The 20,608-nt window shown below is 40.5% G+C and overlaps 2 gene segments (V, D, J or C); both read right to left on the bottom strand.

Moving 5' to 3' along the window:
- Window positions 1–1,829: 1,829 nt before the first annotated feature.
- Window positions 1,830–4,060, bottom strand: LOC116521945 (the record flags this gene model as incomplete). The annotated part of the segment is given in 4 exon segments: window positions 1,830–2,155; window positions 2,228–2,402; window positions 3,488–3,558; window positions 3,994–4,060. Coding segments are annotated over 4 exon segments (639 nt in total), but the record flags the coding sequence as incomplete, so codon positions are not given.
- Window positions 4,061–14,152: 10,092 nt separating this feature from the next.
- Window positions 14,153–14,602, bottom strand: LOC116522867. The segment is given in 2 exon segments: window positions 14,153–14,478; window positions 14,563–14,602. Coding segments are annotated over 2 exon segments (366 nt in total).
- Between the last annotated feature and the right edge of the window lie 6,006 nt (window positions 14,603–20,608).

Below are 20,608 nucleotides of genomic sequence, written 5' to 3'. Positions count from 1 at the left end.
CTGGAGATGGTGAAGCGTCCCTTGACTTTATCTGGGTAGTAAGTGGAAGGAGATGAACCTGTCCTTACCCATTCCAGTCCTTTCCCAGGGGAATGTCTCACCCTGTTTTGAGAGAAGCTCATATTGACTGCAAGGGGAACCTTCACCTTTTTATGCCCTTTTTAAGAAACCCAGATGAACTGAATGCAGACCAAGATATTTTCAGTATGATTTTATTTCTTAATTTAAACATCTGTAGCCTCCCATCACAACCAATGACTCTGAGCAGCGGACAATTCCACATGTTGCTGTTTTGTGTGTTGTTTTGATCAATTTTTTTTTATACAACCTTAAACAGATTAACAGACTTGGAAGGGACCTTGTAGGTCATCTTGTCCACCCCCTGCCTGAGCAGGAGACCCAACACCATTTCTGACAAATGGCACTCCACTCTCTTCTCAACAATAATTCGCCAATAAAAATCAAAATAATAATAACACTCATAGTCATAACTCCATGAAAAAAAATCCTTTTGTTTTGTTTGCATTTTAATCAAAGATTTGAAATCTGTTGGTGTTAGTTGTGAAGTCATGTCTGACCCATCATGACCCCATAAACTACATTCCTCCAGGCTCTCCTGAACTTCTACCATCCTCTGTGGAGTCCATTCAAGCTCACGCCGACTGCTTCGGTGACTCCCTTCAGCCATCTCCTTCTCTGCCATCCCCTTCTTCTTTTGCCCTCAATCGTTCCCAGCATGAGGCTCTTCTCCAGGGAGTCCTTCCTTCTCATCAGGTGGTCAAAGTATTTGCATTTCCTCTTCAGGATCTGGCCTTCTAAAGAGCAGTCAGGGTTGAACTCCTCTAGGACTGACCGGTTTGATCACCTTGCAGTCCAAGGGACTCGCAGGAGTCTTTTCCAGCACCAGAGTTGAAAGGCCTCCATTCTGACCAAAAAAAGTATCTCAATTCAAACAGAATGATAAATAATTAACGATGTATTATGCAAAATATTGTGTTTGCTGTATTTTACCTGGTTTGAACCCAGGAATGGCTTCCCAGCAAGGATTATACTCGCTCGGAATTCTTGATTCTTTGAATTGCTTTGAGAGAATTAAAATCTTCTGGATTGGTGTATATATTTGTATCTGTAATATATTTTAACTGATTTATATGTGCACTAAATAAGACACTTTGTTTCCATTTCAAGCAAACATTTGAAATGTCTGGATACGTTTCTCTGGGGACGAAAACTAAAAATCCATCTGATTATGAAAATTCTCCGTTTCATATTGAATTCTAAGCTGCTTCTCTCCTTGATTACTTTCCATCCATTGTTCCTTGTCTTGCCTTCTGGTACTTTGGAGAATAGTTTGACCTCTTCTTCTTTGTGCCAGACCTTCAAAACACTGTAATGGTGTCACCCTTAGTCCTTCTTTTCATTATATTAGCCCTACCCAAATCCTGAAACTGTTCTTCATATGTCTCAGCCTTAAGGTGCCCAGTCATCTTTGTTTCTTTTCTCTGTCTTCTTCCCAAAGTCTCAACAACTTTTGTATAATGTGGTGAGCAAAATTGGATGCACTGTTCCAGATGTGTAGTCTTGCTAGTACTTCACATGAACTTGATTCTATTTCTCTGTTTAATTTAGGATTACATTGGCTTTCAAACTGAGTAGGTGAATTTTTCATTTTCTTATAGCAAAGACTCTGACACCTAAAAAATAATCAGTACTGCGTGAAGTCCTCACTAGAACAGTGATGAATCCTCATTGACTAATAAAGGATCATCTGCGGCTCAGTCATTTGAAGGGCAGTTCTGAAGAAAGGAAGGTTTTTGTTTGGCTTCAGATTCACTTCCTCTCACTGTGCCTCTTGCACAGTAATAAACTCCTGTGTCTTCGGTTTTGAGGTTGTTCATTTGCAGATACAGCTGACTTTTGGCATTGTCCCTGGAGATGGTGAAACGTCCCTTGACTTTGTCTGAGTAGTAAATTGGAGATAAACCTGGATGTATCCTTGAAACCCATTCCAGTCCTTTCCCTGGTGCCTGTCTCACCCAGTCCATCCAGTAGCTGCTGAAGGTGAATCCAGATGCTTGACAGGAGAGACGGAGGGACTCCCCAGGTCTTCTCACATCCCCTCCAGACTCCACGAACTGGACTTGAGACTGGACTCCTGAAAAGAAAGGAGCATTTTAAATAGATCTCACAGAACATAAAATAATATATATATAGTGGCAATAATTACCTTTAAGGACTACAAGTATGGACAGAAGGTTTAGCCACATTTTTGCTCCCTGTAATGAACAGATGAAATTGATAGGAGATGATTCTGGAAATAGCCCAAGGTTTATGTTGGTGGGTGTTGCCTTAAAAGTAAGTTGGGCTTCTTTAAAGGGGAAATTGTGTCTTGATTTGCATATCTGTTGGGATAAAAGAGTCACAAGGGGCCTTGATTAACCCTTAACCACAGACATACTATTTCGGCTACGCTGTTACAGACAGAATGACCACTCTAGCTGCATAGTCCATTGATTGGACAACAATATTGTGAACTATAGCCTTGACTATAAACACTTTTGTTGCTAGGGTGATGTCTCTGCATGGAAATTTGAAATCCCCTTAAACATTTCAGGCAGTTTCCCTCCAGAAAAACACCAACAATTATTATTAAAATCCTCAGCTTTGTGATCGAGACCAAAGGGCCCCTGAGATGTGAAAGTCTCTTGAGAGAACATTCAGTGAACTATGACAAAAAAATAAAATAAAAAATTGTAACGTTTTCAAAATGAAGCAATATCTCAAAATGCTTGTTTTATTCTCTACCCCACCCCCATAGGCCATGGAGTTTGGTGTGCCAACATTGCCCCCTGGTGTCCAAAGTGAGGAGAGGACATCCTCCTCCTAATTCTCTGAGGAGATTCTTTAGGTGCAGATGTTTCCTCAATATCTGTGTGGCAGTTTAGAAAGATCATCCTCATGTTTCATTTCCTGTCTTATGCCAGGATACTCAGCGCTGCCTTAATTCAGGGGCCTGATGGGCTGTTGCCTGCGGCCCTACAAGCATAGGGGCCCCATACTAATCTCTGTATCTTAACCCTTTGATGCATCTTGTATCATATACGTACATCAACTGTATGGCTTATTGAGTATTATTGTCTTTTTTCAAGCATCGTGTATTGTTCAAATGTTTATCATGTTGATTAATTGTTGTGGACAGCATACATTTAATGTTTCAACAGAGAATTTGTTGAAAGTGCCAAAAAGATAAATATATGTTTAATTTTAGGGTGGCTCAGTGGCTAAGTCACTGAGCTTTTCAATCAGAAAGATTTGGAGTTCGGTGGTTCAGGGTCATAATGCGGTTAAGACATCCCTGCTAAATGGATAGGAAAGCATTCGGGAAAGTGCAGAAAATGTTAACTGGCAGGGTGACTTTGAGTAGGTTATTCTCTCTCTCAGCCCAACCCACCTCACAAGATTGTGGTGTAGAACCTGGCTAGTTTACCTGCCTAAGGTGGGACATGGAGTCCCTCTTGCAGCCTGGGACATCTATCCATATTTCTATCTCTAATAATTCTGTAGGGAAGAGCAACAAAGTTTATTAGGGGACTGGAGGCTAAACCATATGAAGAAGGGTTGCAGAAACTAGGTAAGTTTAGTTTAATGAACAGGAGGACTAGAGGAGACATGATAGCAATCTTCCAATATCTCAGGGGTTTCCACAAAGAAGAGGGAGTCAATCTATTCTCCAAGGCACCTCAGGGCAGGACAAGAAGCAATGGGTGGAAACTAATCAAGGAGACAAGCAACCTAGAGCTAAGGACAGATTTCCTTAATCAGGAGCACCACTTGCCTCCAGAAGTTGTGAATGCTCCAGCACTGGAAGTCTTTAAGAAGATGTTGGATAACCATTTGTCTGAAGTGGTGTAGGGCTTCCTGCCTAAGCAGAGATTTGGACTAGAAGACCTCCAAGGTCTCTTCCAACTCTGTTATTTTATTCTAATTCAATACTGCTCTGAGATTCACTAAAAAGAGTCCCCACTTCTTCTTCCAAGATCAGTTCTGAGATTCCACACATCACTATGGAGATTTGTCAGCTGTTTCTCACTTCCAGTAGACCAATTAAACTTTCTGTAACTAAATAATCAAAGAGAGAAGCAACATAGAACTATGGAGAAATTTCCTGACAGTTAGAACAATCAATTATTGGAACATCTTGCCTCCAGGAGTTGTGGATGCTCCAACATTAGAAGTTTTTAAAGAAGATTTTGGATTACCATATGTCTGAAGTGGTGTAGGGTTTCCTACCTAAGCAGGTATTGGACTAGAACACCTCCAAGGTCCCTTCCAACTCTGTTATTCTATTCTATTCTATTCTATTCTATTCTATTCTATTCCATTCTATTCCAATCCAGTCTAGTCCACTCCACTCCACTCCACCCCACCCCACCCCACCCCACTCCACTCCACTCCACTCCACTCTACTCTACTCTACTCTACTCTACTCTACTCTACTCTACTCAACTCTATTCTATTCTACTCTATTCTATTCTAACTCAATTTTCAGAGCTGCTCTGAGAAGGTTTTTGCTCAGCGTCAGATTCACTTCTTCGCACTGTGCAAGTTGAGCAGTAATAGGCAGCTGTGTCCTCCAGTTTGAGATTGTCCATTTGGAGATACAGATGGCTGCGGGAATCATCCCTGGAGATGGTGAAGCGGCCTTTGACTTTATTTGGGTAGTAAGTGGAAGGAGATGAGCCTGTACTTATGCTGGCCAACAATTCCAGTCCTTTCCCTGGAGCCTGTCTAACCCAGTACATGTAATGGTTGCTGAAGGTGAATCCAGAGGTTTCGCAGGAGAGACGGAGGGACTCTCCAAGTCTTCTCACATCCCCTCCAGACTCCATCAACTGGACCTGAGATTGGACTCCTTTAAAAAAAAAACATATTTCAATTAGATTTTTTGATCAGGAAACAGGAAATGGAAGGAAATTGTTTAGAGAAGAAAGGATGACCTTGAAAGTGGACTAATATGGATACCAAGACTAGCCACAAGACCATTTTCTGTCCCTGCAATGAATAAAAACGGATTCAGGAAACTTCACAAACCGTGTTGGCTGAAAAGGGAAAGCACAGAGGCTCCTTTAAAGAGGACATTTTGCCTCAATTTGCCTATCCAACCAGATATGTTTGGCCTAGTGGTTAAGGCAGGAGGCTAGGAAGCAAGAGACCTTGAGTTCAGGCCTGTCTTAGCTATGAAAGCCAGCTGAGAGACCTCGAGCTACTCATTCTCTCTCAGCACAAACCTTCTCACAATGGTGTTTTTGTTGTTGTTGTGGTTCTAGGGAAAATAAGAGAAGGAAAGGAGGGTCGGATATATTCACCACCTTGAATTATTTATTAAAAAATAGCAACAGCACTTAGGCTTATATACCGCTTTATAGTGCTTTTACAGTCCTCTCTAAGCAGTTTCCAGATCAGCCTCTTGCCCCCAACAATCTGGGTCCTCATTTTACCCACCTGGGAAGGACAGAAGGCTGAGTCAACCTTGAGTCAGTGAGATTTGAACTGCCGAACTGCAGCTATCAGTCAGCTGAAGTAGCCTGCTATACTGCACTCTAACCACTGCACCACCACGGCTGCTTGGCAAGATACAAATGTGTTGTGACTCAGCAGCAGTCTTCTGTGAGTCTTTTCGGGATGCAAGTTTAACAATGCAGCTGGGGCTCGTTAGTGGGTTGTCTGGTTATAAAAGGACGGATGGTGCCACGCCCTGGTTGCAGGAGTCAACGTTCCTTTGTTCATTCATGCATTCATTGATCATCGGTTGTGGTTTATTTGAGAGCACTTGGAGAAGTGATTTGCTTTCTGTAACCCTGATTCAAGGAGGAACTTGGAGAAGTGCATTGCTTTGTAAGAGTTTTTGTTTTGTATTCTGTTATCTTCTTGAAAGAGACTTTATTTCTGTTTATTTTTGGGCTCGCAGCCAGTTTGAGCCGAGAACTGATAAAGAGAGTTCCTTTTAAGTTTGTTTGCCTGTCGTCGGTTAACGAGCGGAGAAGGGGGGACAGAACACAAATGTAGTTAATTACTTATTTTATATTTTGTTTTACTTTATTTTACTTTACTTTAATTACCTTACCTTATTTTACTTTACTTTATTTTTGAAATTTAATTGCCACCCCTCTCAACACAAGATAACTCTTTGGTAGCTTACAACGTTAAAATGGATAATGCATAACAACAACATATATAAGATAAAACATGATATAAATAAACAAAGAAGCAAATGAATGAATGAATGAATGAATGAATGAATGAATGAATGAGTGAGTGTATGAATGAATGAATGAATGAATGAATTCATAAACATTGGGATCAAAGAAGCCCTCCGTGCATTGGTCTCCTAGGTTTCTTTGCATACAAAACAAACACAAATGATAATAAAGGCAGAAAGAGAGACTGAAAAAAAATCAAGAATGGTTTTTTTTCCTGCAGCATATTTTAGCCCATTAACAATATTAACACTTTATTTATGATTGGAAAAAAAAAACTTTTTTCTATTATCCATTTCTTCTAATGTTAACCATTTGTCTGAAATGGTATAAGGTTTCCTGCTTAAGCAGGGGGTTGGACTAGAAGTCCTCCAAGGTCCTTTCTAACATTGTTTATTCTATTCTATTCTATTCTATTCTATTCTATTCTATCCTATCCTATCCTATCCTATCCTATCCTATCCTATCTTGTCCTATCCTACTCTAAGCTCATGTCTCCTAAATGAGACAATATCTAAAGACACTTGTTTTATTCCATACCCCACAACCAAGTCACTTCCGATTTGCGCAAAGTGTCATTTTAAGCTCTCTGAACCCATCAGGGACCTTCAGGAGGTTTCCCTGAAGCCTTAGGAGAAGTCAAAACGACCCTCCGATCTAACTGGAAGCCACAAAAGCTCTTCTTTTTATTAATCATGCAGATTTCCCTTGCACATAAAATGCACGTCTTAGAGCAGGTGGACCAAGAAGGTCATAGAATGGATCCCACTTGAAGAGACCTAAAACAAGGTGGATCGAAGAAATCAGCAAGTATGGGGGGTCCAATTGGGAACAGGAAGCTCAGGACCATATGGGTTGGAAACGTGTGGAAGAAGCCTTCATCTTGCAGTGGGTAGACAATGACGATGATTGATGATGATGATGATGATGATGATGATGATGATGATGATGATGATGATTCTCAAATAGCAATCCACTCTGAAGAAGAGTGAGGACAAGCTCTTTACTTTCTGTCTATTGATAGGAGAATAGGAGGGCAAGGTTTTTTTTTTTTAGGGTAAGTTAAACAAAGACCTGCCAAATTTCACCTCTTCTCAAAACATAATTTAACATATTAGAATAAGCTTGTACAGAATCCTCTTTGTTGGCTTTAGCACAAGTCCATCCCAGATGATAAAAAGTACCTTATTTATAATTACCCTTTCAACAAACATTTAAGAACCCTTTGTGTTCTGACCCACTCTTCCGTCCAGTAACAAATGCCGATACAAGCTTAACTGGAATTTCACAGCACTTTATTAGCAAGCAACCAAACCTTGGTGGCTGAAAGCCAAGCATAACAAACAAATAAGAACCTTAAGAGCAACTCACACTTCGACAGACAACAGCTTCTCCAGCTTTAAGAATGATGTTGAATCCTGCAAATCAGACTCCTCCCCGAGTCTCTCCTTAAATACTATCTTGAGAGGAGCCTAATTGCAACCACCTGAGTCCAATCATCTTTTGTAACTGCGCAGCTGCTCTATACATCGATTTACCTGGCATTGCCGGGCATCCAAGACCACCTCCCTTGTTTCCTTGTCACTACTCCAAAGCATGACGTCAGGAGCACACTCCCTTTGGCTCTCACCGCTGCTCCATGCCTCAGGCGCCTCCTGGTGGCCAACCAGTCTCTCTGCGCCCTGCTTGGAATCTGAACCCTGTCCAAGGTGCTCCACCTCTTCCAGAGCCAACTCATAAGGCCCCGCGCTGGCAGAGTCCGTTTGTAGCACCAATGGCTCCTGCTTCGTCATAATACCTTTATGTAACATTTGCAGTTTCTTGGACATCACATAATAACGATACATGATTAGTACTGTTGAATTCTCGACTTAAGGCCCCAATTTAGCCCCAAATTTCTGTTGGCGAATGAAGCATGTGTTAAATGAGTTTTGCCTCATTTTAAGACCCTTCGTGCCACAACGGTTGAGTGGATGGCTGTCACTGTTAAGTGGGTAACACGGTTGATAAGTGAACTGGCTTTCCCATTGACTTGGCACATCAGAAGGTCCCAAAAAGTGATCACATGACTCAATATAACCATCATCAATATGAGTCAGTTGCCAAGATTCTGAACTTTGATGAGATGGCCATGGGGATGCTGCAAAGTTCCTAATGCTAAAGAAGATTCATGAGTCACTTTTTTTCAGTGCAGTTTTAACTTTACACAGTGAGTAGATGAAGCGTTGCAAGTCGAGAACTACCTGTACTACCTTGCAATTTTCAGCTCATCTGCTACCCTACTGCTAAATAGGTTCCCTGCCTCTTATTCCAAGAACAGCCCAGGAATAAGCAACGATCGAGTTTTATGTGTCGTTCTTCAGTGATCATCATCTTCTCCTTTTAATGACCCTATAATCCCCTGTGAGGTGGAGTGTAGGCAACTGAATGAGGCTAGAAGAGTGTTTTAATGGCCAGATGCTTTTCCTGTTGCCAATGCGGAGTTTTGTTCAGCAGATATGCTCTCAGTGTGCCCAGGGAGAGAAATATATGTCTCTGCCTAGTATCAAACTTTGTGAGCGCGAGAGCACCACCTCTAGGCCACCAACCAACTCCTTGTGGCTTTTCTGTGATGGATTCAACCTTCTGTAACTTAATCGCTTTGGAAATCTTCTCAAAGGAAGAGAAGGTTTTTGCTTGGTGTCACATTCACTTCCTCTCACTGTGTTTCCAGTACAGTAATAGGCAGCTGTGTCCTCTTGTTTGAGGCTGTTCATTTGCAGATAGAGCTGGCTTTTGGCATTGTCCCTGGAGATGGTGAAGCGTCCCTTCACTCTGTCTAAGTAGAGCTTTTTACTGGAATCGGTATAGATGTATGACACCTTTTAAGGATTGGGTGGATGGAAACGCAGGAGCCATGGATAGCCAGAAAGATGATCTTTATTGTTACAGAAGTAAGATGACCACGATTCGAACCTTTCACAAAATGCGCCCAGTATTTATAGTAGTTGTAACAATTATAATAACCAATCAGGGCCGGGTACTGCACAGCCACTGCTGATGCAGCACCTCGGCCAATCAGGGAAGATTAGCTGTTAAGGAAGGCTAGCAACAGCCTCTGATGCATCCTAGCCAATCAGGGCGCAGCAGAGCGGTTGCTGGCCCTTTTGCATGTTTCAGAATACATAACAACACCCATTCCAGTCCTTTCCCTGGAGCCTGTCTTAACCAGCCCATGTAAAAGCCACTGAAGGTGAATCCAGAAGCTTGGCAGGAGAGACCGAGGGACTCTCCAGGTCTTCTCACGTCCCCTCCAGACTCCACCAACTGGACTTGAGACTGGACACCTTGAAACAAAAGTATTTTAAATGAGATCTCTTACGCTTAAAACGAGAGCATAGGTATAGACACTCTATAGAGAAAATAGTTACCTCTGAGGACTACTAGTAAGGACACCAGGTTGAACCACATTTTGCTCTCTGTAAGAAGGAATGGAGAGGAAAAGATTTTGCCAAGTGAACCCAATTTGTATGGGTGGGTGTAGCCTGAGAAGGGAAAGCAGATGACTCTTTTAATGAGGAAATTGTGTCTCCATTTCCATATTGGATGAGATAAAAGAACTCCCCAAGTGCATTCTCCTCATTCTCCTTTATGCAATTTTGCAACCCTTAGAAAGGAAAGGAAACCTCTTCCTTATGGCAATTAAAATTAATTAAAGTAATTAAAACAGACGCTCTTCTCTTTATTATTCTTGTAGATTCCTTTTGCACTTAGGGTTTCATGGTGAGAATTCTCCCCTCCTGAAATGTGAAACCTACGTGAGATATTTTCAGTTATTTATTACGGAAATAAAAAAAAATAGCCTCCAGAATGAGAGAATATCTGATGCCAATTTTTTTATTCCCTACCCCACCCCCACTGGGTGGAGAGGCAATGGGGTTTCATGGGACAACACTGCCCCCCAGTGTCCAATGTGAGGAGGGGAGACACCTTCCTCATTCTTTATGTCCAGCTGTTTCCTCAATATGTGTATGGCAGTTTGGATATTTAGAAAGATGATCATAAAGTTTCATTCCTGCCTAATGGTATGATAGTAAAGAGCAACATTATATTCAAGGTTATTATTATTTTTTTGGTAATAAATCCTCTTTGCTTAAACTTGCATATCATTTCCAGTTTCTTGGGCTTAACATAATAACAATACAGGATTAGTTACTAAATGAAACATGTGGTATGAGTGTTTTTCCTCATTTTACAACCTTTCTTGCAAAGACTGTTAAGTGGATCACTGTAATTGTTTAGTTGGTAACATGGTTGCTCAGTAGAACAAACCTCCTCATCGACGTTGCTTGTCAGAAGGTCCCAAAAGGTAATCACATAACTTTAGGATACCAGGGGTGGGTTTCATTTTTTTTTACTACCTGCTTTTTGGATATGGCCTATTTTGTGGGTGTGGCTTGGTGGTCATGTGACAGGGTGGGCATGGCCAACTTGATGTCACTCACCAGGAAATGTCATGGATTGGGTAAAATGTGGTGAAGCTCACTAAACAACCCTCCTGCTTAGCAACCAAAATTTGGAGCTCAATTGTAGTCATAAATCAAGGACTATCTCTGCCTTCCTCTGCGTGGCAGTTACTTGTCCTAGTAAACTCCTTCTCCTTTCTGACAATTTTCCTCTCTGTTAGAGGCACCAAAATAATCCAGACAATATAAGGTTTCCTATTGCAGCAGGGTGTTGGACTAGATGACCTTTGAGGAGCCTTCTAGCCTTAAATTACTGTGCTGTTTCTCTCTCTTTCTCTCTCTCTCCCTTCCTTCCTTCCTTCCTTCCTTCCTTCCTTCCTTTCTTTCTTTCTTTCTTTCTTTCTTTCTCCCTTCCCTCTGTGGGAAGCAACCAACCCCCCCCCCAAATAAAATATTACTCCCAGGAAGGCTCATTTCATATTCCTGCCAGAGATAATGAGATAATGAGCCTATAGAAAGTTTGGCTCCATTCACAAGCAGGGAATCATCCAAACCCCAAAACTTCAAAAACATAGAACCACATAAGAATCCTACCTTTTATCCAGTTTGTTGTTCAGCTGACCCAAAAATAAACTGCCGAATGTCACTTTGCAAACCTCCTTCTGAGCAGCTTTTCAATTTAAAGCAGATTTCAATTTAAAGTTTGCAGCATCAAGACTTGTGGACTTCGGAGGAGGGGCCAACGTCGCAACGATACGGACGTGCGGTCTCAATGCTGCTGGGTGGTCCAATCGGACCTAAACCGTCCCAAAGAGATGGTGAACAGGAAGAATATGTCTTTCTGACCTCAGGGACATCGCAAAGTCCCTGATCGATGCAAGAGAAGTTCTTCAAGCTGGAGACAAAAAATCCAGCCAAGGCTGAAGAAGTCGGGGCGACTCCAAAATGGAAGGATATGGAAAGAGAAAGTGTTTCCAGCTGGTGTGGAGCTTTTACCTTTTTAAAGAGACTGCCTATTAAAAAACTTAAAATTAATTTAAATTGAAGAACAGAAGAAATAAGTGGGGGAATTAAATTTGGAATGGTTTTGGACAGGAGGTTATCTTACCTTTTAAATGCTATCTTCATGGATGGGATTTATGCAAGCCTTTTAAAATGAATGGATTAAGTTTTTTTCTTCTATTTTTTTTTCTTTTATTATTCTCTGTAACCTATGGACTAAATTTTTTCTCTTTCATTACTGTGGGTGTTCTCCTAACTCATTTAAGAATCAGACTTTTTTTCTTAACTTGAAATACAAAAAGAAACAAGGAAAATTGCAACATAATACTGCTACTTGGAGGCTGGAAGGTTTGTGTAGGAAACAAAACATTCTTTTTTCTCTCACTGATTATTTTGGTTTAGCAGTACAAGGTCTCACTGCTTGGTTATAGAGACTGATAAGAAGGAAAGCACATATATGTCCCTTTGAAGTATATCTTTAACCAGAAAAAAAGTGAAAGCAAAATATTATTGTGAATCTATGCTTAATTTTATTAACCTTCCAAGCCAGAGCAGCTGTGTTTGTTAGTTGGGGATAATGGCACAATTTCAACAGCAGAAAGAAATAAGTCTGCAAAAGATATTCACAGAAATACAGAAACTACCAAATACATATGAGAGGATAGAGAAGAAGCTGGAAGACTTAGAGCATCTAACAGCAAAATATGATGAAGAAGTTGAAGATGTTTATCAAGTGGAAAATGTGGTGGTTAAATGCCAAAAAAATGAAGTGGAAAATGAATATAAAGAAATTAAATTTGCTGATATTTATGGTGATTGGTTTGTCTCTGAAAATGAAAAGAGTGGAATACTGAAAGAGGAACTAAATGGAGGGGAAATTTATCCCAGATGGCAAGATATAGAAGAAGAAAAAACAAAAGAATTTATGGACTTAAAGAGAGAAATTTTATTAGCAATATCATTGATAACACCACTAACAATCAAAGATAAGCTGATTAAGGAACAGAAGAAGAGCATCGAGATTACATGAGAGATTTTATAAGCAAGGAGTTGCTAAGAGGAGTCCATACAAAGTTGACTAAGGAGATGATTAGAGGATTGACGCCACAAATGGCAGAAGATATGAGTCTGTTTTGCTATTGGAAAGATACAGGTTGATAGATGGAAGAGTATAATTTAAAACTAGTCAAACTTAGTGAATTTAGTGACAATAGATATAGTCAAATAAATAATTGATAATGTTACTATTGTATGCAATGTGTAGTGTCATGATGAGTAATAATTGAATATGAATATTGAATGGTACCCATGAAAGGAAGATTAGCTATCCCTTTGGATTATATATGAAGGTTAATAAAAAAAGAACTGTTAGATATACTTAAAGCTTTGATTATTAGGGGAAAATGTTATGATACAGGATATAGTTAAATAAAGGAGAGATAAGGTTAACAACGTACATATAGATAAGGGTATAACATAAGAAAACTGGATGTAAATTGTAAACAGTGATTTGGAACGGAGGATTAGAAATTTTTGTTATTAAATATTAGGGATGTTTAGATAGAATGGGACATAAGGATTCAGTGTCAATGGAGGATTTTAGAAATAGTAAATGAAAGGCCAGTATGTGGTTATGTATTAAATCTTGGTATATTTTATGATGAAGGGTGTTTAAATAATTATAGTCAAATGAAAATGGAGGTATGATGATGGTAACATGTATAAATATCTGAGTTAAAATACTTGAGTTAATATGAATTATGTTTGTTGACTGTGGAAGAGATGCACAAAAGTCTTTTTGTAACCAACTGATACACTTTCTACAGCATGTAAAGAAGGATGTTTGTTTTGAAAATAAAATAAAAAAATATTTAAAAAAGCCTTGTGGACTTCAACTCCCAGAATTCCACAGCCAAGCATGCTCAGTTCCGATTTAAAGTGACAGCATTTGTTTTTCTCCTTTGCTGAATCTCCTGGCTGCAAAGTAAGTTCTATCTCTTTCTTTCTCCCTTCCCTTCCCTTCCCTTCCCTTCCCTTCCCTTCCCTTCCCTTCCCTTCCCTTCCCTTCCCTCCCTCCCTCCCTCCCTCCCTCCCTCCCTCTCTCTTTTATTTTTAAAGCTTTTTTTCCCTTGCCAGAACTGGGAGAGAGAAAAACTTTTTTTTAAGAAAAAGCTTCTGACAAAGTTTGTTGGAATGGCCAGGCCACCATTACTACCAGACTTATCCGGAATGCCAGATTTTTACTACCTCTTTTGGTGTACTGTACCGTACCAGGAGGAACTCACCTCTGCAGGACACTATATATCATTCCAAGAACAACTCAGGAATAAGCAATGATGGAGTTTTATGTGCTGCTTTTCAGTGGTGGTTTTACAAATTCACCCTTCTGTAGTTAAATCAATTTGGGAAGCTGCTCAAAGGAAGGGAAGGTTTTTGCTTGGTGCCACATTAACTTCCTCTCACTGTGTCTCTTGCACAGTAATAGACAGCTGTGTCCTCTAGTTTGAGGCTGTTCATTTGCAGATACATCTGGCTTTTGGCATTGTCCCTGGAGATGGTGAAGCGTCCCTTGACTTTGTCTGAGTAAAATATTCCACTAGAATCAGGATAGATGTATGCAACCCATTCCAGTCCTTTCCCAGGAGCCTGTCTCACCCAGGTCAAACTATAACCGCTGAAGGTGAATCCAGAGGCTTGGCAGGAGAGTCGGAGGGATTCTCCAGGTCTTCTCACATCCCCTCCAGACTCCACCAACTGAACCTCAGATTGGACACCTTGAAAGAAAAGTATTTTAATTGAGATTTCTTACACCTAAAACGAGAGCATGGATATAGACACTCTATTGAGAGAATAGTTACCTCTGAGGAGTACTAGTAAGGACACCACGTTGAACCACATTTTGCTCCCTGTGAGAAGGAATGGGCAGGGAAGGATTTGGGCAAGTGAACACAATTTGTATCTCTGGGTGTTGCCTGAGAAGGGAAACCCCATGACTCTTTTAAGGAGGTAATTGTGTCTCCATTTGCATATTGGATGAGATAAAAGATCTCCCCAGTGCATTCACCTCATTCACCTTTATGTAATTTTGCAATCCTAAGAAAGAAAGGAAAACAGTTAGAAAACCCTAAGAAAGCAAATGTCAAGGCTGCTTCACTTAATAACCGAGAAATAACTCCATTTTGCAGAATTAAGAGTACTGATTATAAGTAAGTAGAAGCTAAGCAAAGCTGGATCTGAGCAAAAGCGCGCAAAGCATTTGATATCAATACATGACCCATTCCCCTCCCCTTGGTAACCCCAGCCCATAGTCCAATCCCATATCTCCACAGCTGTCAGATGGGAGACAGCTTCAAAAATCATCATCAGGTTGGTATGCCGGTCAGTTGGCCTTGGCGGGAAACTCCCCTCCTTTCCACATGCGCAATAGATCCCAATTAACAGTCCTCCTGTACAGATTAATTCCCACTCCCAAATTCCATGCCCTCCCTCCCCATTTCAATGTCAGCCGAAAGCAAGCGGCAAAACAGAGGCTGACAGCAAAGGGAAACTCAAATGATGATGGGGATACTGCAAAGAGCATAATGCTGAAAAAGCAAAACAACACTGTAAGCCAAGCAATAAAGCATAATTTTAAGCCGATAGTTGTATTACATGTCCACATCTGAGTTTCCAAGTAGGAAAGAAAGTTATTATATTTGAAGCCGGTGAGGTGTTTCTTATTAATTTAGTTTTTAATTTGGCAACCAAAGAATGATAAATAATATACTGTAGAAAAGAAATAAATAATGGCATCTTGTTAATATTATATTATTGCAGTATGAGCCCCCTGTCAACTCTCGGTGTTGTCGTGGGGACAGAATGAGTGGGAGTTCATGCCACATATACTGTCGGCTGGAGTCAGAACTCAGATTACTTTATCCAATTTGGGAGGGGTGCATATATAGGGTAATGTGATTTATGACACAGACCGAGGGTAGGGAAGGAACAGGGGTAAAGTTCAGAAGTAAATCAAACAAAGCACAGTCTTGACTGCGAACAGATATTGCCTAATGGAGCACCTAATAAATCACTGGTTTTGTATTAATGACTTGACTCAATAATTATGGATCAATTAGGGCATTGTTAGGAAATTTGACACCCCCTAGACTTGCTCTTGGTGGAGACATGCAGTGCATAAATTTTAAAAAAGAAAATAAAATAAGATATACAATATAATACAATACAATATTGCTAGAAAGAAGGGGATTGAAGTATAAAATAATATGTGAAGGAAGCTTTCTAGGTAATTGAAATCTGGCCCCAATATTTCTTTGCTTTATCACCAGGTCACCAGAGATAATAAAAGTTCCTTATTATTATTATTATTTTTTATAGCAATAGCAGTTAGACTTCTATACCGCTTCATAAGCGGTTTACAGAGTCAGCATATTGCCCCCAACAACAATCCGGGTCCTCATTTTACCCACCTCGGAAGGATGGAAGGCTGAGTCAACCCTGAGCCGGTGAGATTTGAACAGCCGAACTGCAGAACTGCAGTCAGCTGAAGTAGCCTGCAGTGCTGCATTTAACCACTGCGCCACCTTGGCTCTCTTATTTATAATTGCATTTTCAGCAAAAAATTGAGAAACCTTTGTCTCTCATTGACAGTTTCCAGAACATTAGATTTTTACTTTTTAATTTTATTATTAAATTTATATGGCTGCCTATTCATCCATGGTGACTCAAGGCAGCTTACTGAATATAAAAACCACATCTAAAAACAGTAAAACTAATAATAAAATAATGTAATGAAATTCACCTCCCACTTAGGGGAGAGTTCCTGTACTGATTGGTATCAGTTCGCTTCACGCATTCTTTCCTCACATGCAGCTCATGTGCTGCTGGCTTCACTTTAAACATGCACCAACCGTACATTGCTTGTGCATGCTCATTTGACTGAAATTGTCCTCCACACATGCAGAATCCCGACAAGACTGAGTGCTCAATCCCAACAAGACTGAGTGGCTATGGATGTTCCCCCCGAAGGACAGCCCAGATAGTCCATCCTCGGGCATCCGCTCCAGCAATATGTCGTCCTACTTAGCCACATTTTCTAAGCCACATTCATGTATGGAAGTTTTGTGTGTGAACAAAGCACATGCACAGAAGGGATGCATGCTTGCAAAGAGAGTGTGCATGCATGTGCGGTCACATTTTTGGTGTGCGGCAAACTGGTGGTAAACTTATGTGAAACCGGCCTCTGCTTCCACCATGACACGAAAGAACTACTGCCTATTCTGTGGATTCCACACACCTCCCCCAAGAAGCCAGATCACCTTCTACATTGGGAAGCTGGGAATGTCAAGCCATTTTCCTCGCATTTCATTTTTCTCCCTCAGCAAATTCTCCAAATGGACATCCAGAGGAAAAGAGCCCTAAAGTTCTCACCAGATGGTGATCAATCCTCAGTGACTAATCCAGGATTTGAGGCTGAATCAAATTGAAGAGGTGCTCTGAGGGAAGGAAGGTTCTTGCCTGGCTTCAGATTCACTTCCTCTCACTGTGCCTCTTGCACAGTAATAGACTCCTGTATCTTCGGTTTTGAGGCTGTTCATTTGCAGATACAGCTCGCTTTTGGCATTGTCAATGGAGATGGTGAAGCGTCCCTTCACTTTGTTTGAGTATCTAATTGTGTCAGAATTATAGCTTATGTATGCCACCCATTCCAGTCCTTTCCCTGGAGCCTGTCTGACCCAGTGCATCCCATAGCTGCTGATGGTGAATCCAGAGGCTTGGCAGGAGAGACGGAGGGACTCCCCAGGTCTTCTCACATCCCCTCCAGACTCCACCAACTGGACTTGGGATTGGACTCCTAAAAAGAAAGGAGCTTTTTAAATAGATATCTTGCATGCAAGACCGGAACATAAAAATAATATATATATAGTGGCAATAATTACCTTTGAGGACTACAAGCATGGACAGAAGGTTTAGCCACATTTTTGCTCCCTGTAATGAATAGATGAAATTGATAGGGGAGGATTGTGTGAATAGCGCAAGATTTATGTTGTTGGGTGTTGTCCTAAAAATAAGTTGGGCTTCTTTAAAGGGGAAATTTTGTCATGATTTGCATATCTGTTGGGATAAAAGAGTCACAAGGGGCATTGATTAACCTTTAACCACAGACATACTATTCCAGCTATGCTATTACAGACAGAATGACCACTCTAGATGCATAGTCCATTAATTGGACAACAATATTGTAAACTATAGCCATGACTATACAGCCTTTTGTTGGTGATGTCTCTGCATGGAAATTTGAAATCCCCTTAAACATTCTAGACAATTTCCCTCCTGAAAAACACCAACAATTTTATTAAAATCCTCAGCATTGTGGTCAAGATCAAAGGACAACTGAGATGTGAAGGTCTCTTGAGAGAACATTCAGTGAATTATGACAAAACATAAAATAAAAAATTGTCATATTTTCAAAATGAAGCAATATCTCGAAATGCTTGTTATGTTCTGTACCCCAACCCCATAATTCATGGAGTTTGGTGTGACAACATTGCCCCCTGGTGTCCAAAGTGAGGAGAGGATGCAATCCTCCTAATTCTCTGAGGAGATTCTTTAGGTCCACATGTTTCCTCAATATCTGTGTGGCAGTTTGGATATTTAGAAAGATCATCCTCATGTTTCTTTCCTATCTTATGCCAGGATTCTCAGGGCTGCCTTAACTCAGGAGCGTGATGGGCAGTTGCCTGAAGTCCCACAAGCATAAGGGCCCCATACTAATCTTTGTATGTTAACCCTTCGATGCATCTTGTATCATATAAGTACATCAACTATATGGCTTACTGAGTATTATTGTGTTCTTTCAAGCCTCGTGTATTGTTCAAATGTTTATCATATTGATTAGTTTTTCTGCCACAGCATGCTTTTAATGTTTCAACACTGATTTTGTTTAAGCCCCAATGAAATAAATATATGTTTAACTTTAAGGGTCGAGGTGGCTCAATGGCTAAGACGCTGAGCTTGTCAATCAGAAAGGTCAGCAGTTCAGTCGTTCCAATCCCTAATGCTGCATAACGGGGGGTGCTCAAGTTATTTGCCACTGCTTCTTCCAATCTAGTAGTTTAAAAGCACAAAAAAAATGCAAGTAGAAAAAAATAGGTTCTACTTTCATCCCTGTACATATCTGCTAGTCATTAACAAATCTTGGGTGGGCTGCTCATCTCCGTTTCAAAGCCAAAGGACCAGCACTGTCCGAACATTAGAGAAGATATTAAAAGGCTAGAACAGCTGATGTTTACTATAAGATTGCCCTTAGCCTTTATATTGCTTTATGCAAAAAATGTCATCCCTAGTTCTTCTTTTTATTAGACTAACCATATACAAATCCTGCAATTGTTCTTTGTATGTCTCAGTCTCCAGATGTTCATCATCTTGTTACTCTTCTCTGCCCTCTTTACAAAGTCTCAATATCTTTTTTTTAAGGTGGTGACCAAATCTGGATGCATCATTGCAGGTGTGATCTTCCAAAGGATTTTTAAAGTGATGCTTCATGTAATCTTGATTCTATCAGTCTGTCAATGCAGCCTAGGGTTGACCTGGCTTTTAAACAGACTGATGAACTTTTTAAATTTTTCTAACAGCAAACTCTGTGATATCAAGAACAAAATAGTCCTTCATGAAGCTCTCAGTAGACTGTGATAAATCCTCATTGACTAATCCAGGACGTGGGGCTCCAAAATTTGAAGAGTGAAGAAAGGAAGGTTTTTGCTTGGCTTCAGATTCACTTCCTCTCACTGTGTCTCTTGCACAGTAATAGACTCCTGTCTCTTCGGTTTTGAGGTTGTTCATTTGCAGATACAGCTGGCTTTTGGCATTGTCCCTGGAGATGGTGAAGCGCCCCTTCACTTTGTCAGAGTAGTAAGTGCTAGAACCAGTGCTTATCCATGACACCCATTCCAGTCCTTTCCCTGGAGCCTGTCTCACCCAGGCCATCCAGTAGCTGCTGAAGGTGAATCCAGAGGCTTGGCAGAAGAGACGGAGGGACTCCCCAGGTCTTCTCACATCCCCTCCAGACTCCACCAACTGGACCTGAGATTGGACTCCTGAAAGAAAGGAGCTTTTTAAATAGCTATCTTGTATGCAAGAGAGGAACATCAAATAATATATATATATATAGTGGCAATAATTACCTTTAAGGACTACAAGTATTGACAGAAAGTTTAGCCACATTTTTTCTCCCTGCAATGAACAGATGAAATTGATAGGAGAGGATTCTGGAAATAGTGCAAGGTTTATGTTGGTGGCTGTTGTCCTTAAAATGAATTGGGCTCCTTTAAAGGGGAATTTGTATCTTGATTTGCATATCTGTTGGGATAAAAGAGACACAAGGGGCATTGATTAACCCTTAACCACAGACATACTATTTCGGCTTCGCTATTACAGACAGAATGACCACTCTAGCTGCATAGTCCATTAATTGGACAACAATATTGTGAACTATAGCCTTGACTATACAGTCTATTGAGACTTCAGCAACAGAGTGGTCAATGCCTGGAATGCTCTACCTGACTCTGTTGTTACATCATCAAACCCTTCACGGCTTCAACCTCCAACTGTCTACCATGGACCTCTTCCCATTCCCGTTGTACATAAGCACACCAGTGTTCCTACCATCCCTGTCCTACTTACCCCCTTTTCCTTCGTTCAGGTTATTCCTGCTACCTTGTGCATGTTTGACAAACAAAATATATAAATAAAAATGAATAAATGCATTAAGTTGCAGGGAAGCTTCAATAAGCTCTGATTTCTGTTCTAAAGTCCAACATGGCTTGTTAGTAAGGATTATAGTCTCTCAACTAAGTTCTTTTGTAATACATTGAGGCGAACTTTACAATCTTCTAGATTGGTGTATAT

This window comes from Thamnophis elegans, chromosome Z (assembly GCF_009769535.1).
Source record: "Thamnophis elegans isolate rThaEle1 chromosome Z, rThaEle1.pri, whole genome shotgun sequence".
In the NCBI taxonomy this organism is placed as follows: Eukaryota; Metazoa; Chordata; class Lepidosauria; order Squamata; family Colubridae; genus Thamnophis; species Thamnophis elegans.
The sequence above is the reverse complement of the archived record's forward strand: the minus strand, read 5'-3'. Positions and strand labels throughout refer to the sequence as shown.